Raw genomic sequence first — 6,453 nt, 5'->3', positions numbered from 1 at the left:
TCTACAAATATACACAAGATTACTCAGCCATAAAAGAGTGCAATAAGGCCAACTGGTGCAACACAGATGGACCCAGAGATTATCATACCACACACAGTCAGTGAGAAAGAGAAGGTCAGACATCACGTACCACTTATATGTGGAATCTGAAATATGAATTTACCCATGAAATAGAAACAGACTTACAGACAGACAGAACAGATTTATGGCTGCCGAGGGAGGAGGTGGGGGGGAAGGAATGAATTGGAAGCTCAGGATTAACAAATGCTGCTATTATATACATGGATAGCTGGATGACTTTGTGGTACACCAGAAACTAATAAAACACTGTAAATCAACTACACTTTTAATAAAATTAGTTAAAAAAAAGAATGAAAAGCACAAGCCTTATGAAAGAAAAAAGAAGAAAAATGTAAATGTCCCTCATAAAATGTATATTTATGTAAAATAAATTTTGGTGTACCTTTCCTCTAGACTTGAGACAGTGTTGTCGGGAGACCTCTGGAGTTGCCTAGGGGGGGTCGGGCCATTGGCCGTGTTTGATGGGGAGCGGGGGATGGCTCTGGGGTCGGTGCGGGGGAATCGGGCCTCAAAAAAAAAAAAAAAAAAAAAAATTAAAAAAAAAAAAAAAAATTTTGGTATACCTATAGAATGGAATAATAAGGAGCAGTTTAAAGATAAGATAGTCCTACATGTACTGATTCTGATATGTAATCATCTTGAAGATAAATTCAGTGAGAAAAAAAACAGCATTTTTGGATGCTATTACATCCATATTTGTATCCATAGAATAATTTATAAAGTTTTATATACACTGACTGATTTTGGATGAATTCATAAGTAACTGTTAAGAGCATACCTCTTAAGAAGAGTAATTAAGTAGCTAAAGACAAGAACATGGTAAAAACTTTCACCATATTCCATTTCACCTGTTTTCAATTTTGTACTACATGCATGGACATAAAAATAAAATTACACAATTACACAAACTATTAAATGTTTTATTGCTCTTATCCAAAGTTGCAAACATTTCTAAACAAATAAAAGTTATCAAGGAAAACGTACAATTCTTACACACATGTGTAATATGTATTCACATTATGCCTAGAAGACTGATTCTTTCTGTAACTCAATAATAAAATTATCATATAAAATATATCTCAAAGTTGTTTTGGGAATGTATATTACTTGCTTTACTGAGTGCTGGCTGTAGTGGAGAAGGGGTATAATGTCTTTTTCAACTGAAGTCTCATAAGGAAGTGATTCTGTAGTCCTTTGCGTATTGCTCTTAAGAACCACTGTTTTTACAATCTTTTTAGTGAAAACAAAATACAAGCCTAAACGACATATCTGTCTTTCTCAGTAGCTCACATGAGAATTAGAGAACTCTGGAAATGGTTTTTGCAGGAACTGGAAGAGTTACAGCGCAGAACTGGGAAATGTGCAGATTATAACTCAGTCTCCATTTTTAAAATACAAAATTTTCTTACCATTAAACAAGACGAGCATCACAATAACAAGAGCAGAGGAGATCCCTCTTTTAAAGACTCTTCCTTTGTTTCTTATTAGCATTTTTAAAAAGGGAATGCCTTTTCTGACTTCTAATTTTAAGAAATACTTTCCTCTTTTTCTAAAGGGAGACAATGCCCTGTATCCGTAGTCACTTTATTTATAAAAGCCTTCTGAGAAAGGAGATTATCTTCTTTCAGCAAAGCTTCTAAGTAAGCGTCAATCTGCTCCAGGTCTCCGGCTGGACCACCCTGGAAAAGAGAAGCAGCAGTCGTAATAGGGGAAGAAGCTATAGGGTTGAGTCGGGTTGTCTGGGTGACCTTGGACCAGCCTTCCCTACCAGGCACGTAGCAACAAAACCCAGTTTGCATCTGAATAGCGCTCTTAACCTTTTGAAATGATCTTGCATTTAATCTCATTTTATGTTCACAAGTGGTTAGGACCTTGGATCTTTTTCTTCTTTAGTGGAGGTTGTTTAACTGTGGTCTTTTTTTTCCCTTTTGACTTAATTACTTGTCATATTCCTAAAGCCCCCACTCATCTCATTTGTGTGTGTGTGTGTGTTACAGGCTCTCCTCTTCCATCTTAAAACTCATGAATTTTGAGCCTAGAGGCAAAAGAGATGGGTGGGCAAACTCTGACTTCTCTGTTTCTCCTCTTCCCCTGCAGCATCTTCCCCACAGCCTTGGGCTTGCTGCCCTGATCTGTCCCCCTCTCCCTTTCTCTCTTTCTCTCAGCACTCTACTAGCATAATCTCAAGCTCTCCTTCCCTGAGTTTCTTGATCCATGAACAGTTGGACAAATGCTCCCTCTTTCTCTAAATCTCAGTCCCCCAGGCCCAACCACGGGATCAACTTGCTCTCCAACGGAGCTCATGGACAGGAGGGATTTTAGGAAGGGCCTTTCAGGAATAATCCCGTTGTCACTGTTTCCAAGTATCTGGCACTTCCGTACCTTCTCCATCCCTCTTCTGGTTCCAGTAAACGCGCTGTCTGCTTTGCTCCCGTCGCCCTAGATTTGTTCGGTCCTCTAACAAGTCTGCACTATGCCGCATCCCAGCTTTCTAACTCGGACCCTGTTTCTGCAGATGGGTCTCCATGATGCCGATATTCACGAGGATTTCAAAATATTCACAGACCCTGAGGCAAGCCCTGTGTGACCTTTTCTGACAATAACGGCTCTCAGCCTATTCAGTCCGGTCTAATCCCCTGGCTCCTGCTTTCTACCCAGCAGGCCAGACTCCCTTCCAGGACGCCAGGCTGGTTCTTGTCCTCAGCTTCCTCACGAGTCGCCCCAACATCCACCCTCTCGTCTCTGCTCCATTCCATCGTAGCTGCTCAGGCGAGGCAGTGACAAGGGAAATTTCCAGCAGGGAAAGCAGGAGCCCTTTGAGCACCTCTCAGTGATACTGGATAAAGCATTTCACGAGATGTGGCTAAAGCCCTTCCCCTCTCTACTAAAGTTTGAATAAAACAAATTAAGTTAGTGCTGATATCATTATTTGGGTTACTTTGAGGAAACCCAGGAGAAGCTTAAACTACTCTTTCATTTATTTTTTCCTAGCTGAACAGATTTGCTATTACAAGAACCAATGATTTTTATGAACTCTCTTGACAGAGAGCGGTATTCTGTTACTGTGATAAAGAACTTTGGTCTCTATAGTTTTTCTCGTTAGTGAAAGAACAGGCATCACTGAAACCCTACCACGTGTGGACCCCGTTCACCAGCAAGGCCGTCCTCCAGGCCCAACTCTGCGGGGGGACAGCTCCTGCCTTCTCACCCTGCATGGCCCGGGAAGGACCCATCTCATGTCCCAGACTCAGGGCCGACGTCCGAATTTCCTGCACATCCCAAGACAGTTTTCTCCCCCTTCAGGCCCTGTTCCGCATAATTTTAAAGCAGGTTCTAGGGTATCTAAGGATCTTCTAGGTTACTACGACAATGAGCTGAGCCAAAGGCTGGCCAGGAAGCAGCCCTGAGAGGTGCCCACCCACAGTGCTGGGGAAGCAACAGTGTGTGGGTGCTGAGTGTATGATGCCAGCTCGCTCCAGACACAGACCTGCCCCGAGGGCCTCCACGAAGCTCTGAACCCCTCTTAGGGATCTTTCCTAGGAGTCCCACTCAACAACCTTTGTTTACACCCCGAGAAAAGCTGAGCAACACAGACATAGTTCCTGGGCTCACTGCTGATTTCTCAATTTATTTTTTAGCATCTACAGAGAGACTTTTCAACATTGGCTATATATATTTGAATTTTTGATATAGTCTCCCCAGCATTTCTATATACTGTAATCAAAGACAGACTGTTCCTCACTGACCCAATCTATCACAGAAGCCCCATTCTTCATGCATTTAAATATACAACAAACAAACAAGAAGAACAGTAATTCATACTTACATGGTATTTCCTGATTTCTCTAACCTCGCTTCTAAGATTAGAAAAGTCTATCTTTTAACCTATATATTAGGATAAAAATTAAAATGTTTTGTTGTCTGAAAAATTTTTTTTTAATTCCTACTAGAAATATGCTACTGAGAAGACAGAATAATTGAAATATATCAACAGCCCAAAGCTTCTGATTTTTTTTTTAAGGGAAAAAATAATAGGCCTTTTAACAGTGTTCTAACTTACACTTTGAAAACTCATTTCTATGTGATTTCCAGGCCTTCTTAGGGAGGGTGAGGGCTACAGAAAGTGACCCATCCACTCAGTAAGTGGACGACGATGTCAGGAGAGGAAGTCAGCCCAGGGCTCTCTCCGCAGCATGTGTTCCTACTGCTGAAACAACACTTCCCTACTCACCAGCTGAAGCTTCTGCAATAATACGGCCAGTTTTACACGAAGCTTATTCAGTTTTTCCTCAGTCAGTTTTCTTTTTTCTTCACACTGTCCCAGAGATGCTTCATTAGCCTCTTCTCTCCTGTTTGCATCGCAGATAACAGACTGCATCTTTCTCTTCAGTTTCTTTTCATACTGGACCATGTACACATGACGGATCTGGGAACGGTTTTAAAACAGTTTTAGCGTGTTTTAAAAAGACCACTTTCCCCTTCATGTCACAGTTCTACACAGCTGTCCCTATATGTGTGTGCCCTGGGTAGTCTACGTTCAAGATACACTCACCCCTTACGGGAACTGACAATCTGATGGAAGAGGAAGAGAAAAGAGGAAAAACATACAACAGTCTAGACTACAATACAGGCAGGCACACCGAGGGCGGCTCAGAAAGCCCTGCTCGGAAATGAAACAGACAGTGAGTAACGGTTGGGTCTGTTCTCCCAACAGGGCTACCATCTTCCTCAGGACACGAGGGGGCAGGCGCCTGGGCCCCCCTCCACGGCACCCGGTGACCACAGAAGAGCAGCTGCGTGGGGTTTCTAGACAGATTATGTATCATCCGTGACTCAAATCTGTAGCGTCTGAAAAGCGCAGAAGCTGCGATGAGAGGAACTCCTAGTTCGCCAGTCGCCTTGGGTTGTTTGACAGACGTAAAGACCACGGTTATCTGCTAACATGCATGCCCTTTGCTGATTCAAGAGCCTTGGTGATTTTCCAGGGGCCCGTGTTTATCATGCCTGAGACACTTAGCGGAGCAGGGAGACGGCATGGAACAGCAAATGCTGCAATTTCAAAATGAGGTGAACGGCCTGTATCAACATTTTGAGGAGGCTGGGAGCATTCTGAGAAAAGAAATAAGGGCAAATTCTGTTCTGACCACCATCCGAATGTCTCTGCAATAAGGAGAGCTCCGTGTTCTAACACGCTGGGTTGCCGGGAAAACGGTAAGGCAGCCGGGTCTGTGTTCCGCCACGCTTCACTGCATGGGCAGGCCCTGGCCCGACACTGTCCGTGTTATTCCATTTCACTACGCCTTGACCTCCCACACAATTCTCCTTTCTCTATACAATTCTTGAAACAAGCAAACATCCCCAAGTACACTGAATTCTGTTCAGTAGATAGTCACAAACTACTTCCTAAATTCAAGGCACTGAATTTTATAATAGGTGATGAAGAGATACAGAAGGTTCAGTCTTTGCCCTCCACAACCTTCTATAGAATAAGAGAATACAAGTGTGTGAATACTGTATCCTATGCGAGAAAGTGTATTGTGTCCCAAGTCAGGCACAGGTATTACTAGAGTGCAGAGGAAGGTGTGGAGTCTCCATTAAACTGAAGAGCACTGAAGTCCTGACTTAAGGTACTTGAGTTAGGCTGACATCAGTAATTTACCTGCAAATGTAAACTTCTCATGTGCTGCTGACTGAGGGAATGTTTGGGACTGGGGACCCACTACAGTGGGCCATATATATATCATGTGCGGTATTAAAGGCGAGACTTCATTGTGAGATCTATAGATTGCCACGTGAAGGAATCTTGGGTATTGTAGGGACTTAGACGGCCTGGATGCTTGTCTGAGGGCACAGGGCATTAGACCTGAATCCCCTGACCTGGCTCTCCCCCGTCTTACCTTACTTCCTAAATCCTAGCCTCCATCTTCCTGGCACACACCAAGCTCTCTCTTGTCCCAGGCCCTCTTGCGCTTGCTGCTTTCTCTGTTCAGTAAATTCAGCCCCAGGTCTACACAAGGCTCATTCCTGGCCTCAACCAGTATTAAAACATGGCTCAGATATTCCTTGTTCTCTGTCTCTGAAATAGCCTCCTTCCCCAACACACCGTGACTGTCTTGCACAATTATTTTACAGCACATCACAGTGTATGTTTATTCTTATGTAAGTGTGTACTATCTATCTTTCCCTGTGGAATGTAACCTCAATGTAAAAAAAATGAAAACCGGTTTCATGCACCTTTATCACCAATGCCACAGGGAACTAAACAGTGAAGAGTTGGGACAGCAGGTGTTCAGCATTCACCAACAAGGGGTTTTCACGCATGTGGGCCAAGCCTGCCTTGAAAAACAGGCTACATTCTGAGATCCTGAGCCA

At 43.2% G+C, this 6,453-nt stretch overlaps 1 protein-coding gene across 1 annotated transcript in view; it reads right to left on the bottom strand.

Annotated features, from left to right (window-relative positions):
- Positions 1-980: 980 nt before the first annotated feature.
- The window catches only part of MORC1 (MORC family CW-type zinc finger 1), a 179,755-nt gene continuing 174,282 nt past the window's right edge, over positions 981-6,453 (bottom strand). The window contains exons 26-27 of the mRNA XM_070454923.1: positions 4,313-4,507; positions 981-1,760 (exon numbers count right to left, since the gene is read on the bottom strand). Of these exons, the coding sequence (XP_070311024.1) occupies positions 1,608-1,760; positions 4,313-4,507 (348 nt within the window). The 3' untranslated portion in view covers positions 981-1,607. The remainder of the gene's footprint in view (positions 1,761-4,312; positions 4,508-6,453) is intronic.

This window comes from Odocoileus virginianus, chromosome 25 (assembly GCF_023699985.2).
Source record: "Odocoileus virginianus isolate 20LAN1187 ecotype Illinois chromosome 25, Ovbor_1.2, whole genome shotgun sequence".
Classification (NCBI taxonomy): Eukaryota; Metazoa; Chordata; class Mammalia; order Artiodactyla; family Cervidae; genus Odocoileus; species Odocoileus virginianus.
This window is presented reverse-complemented; position numbering and strand designations above follow the sequence as displayed.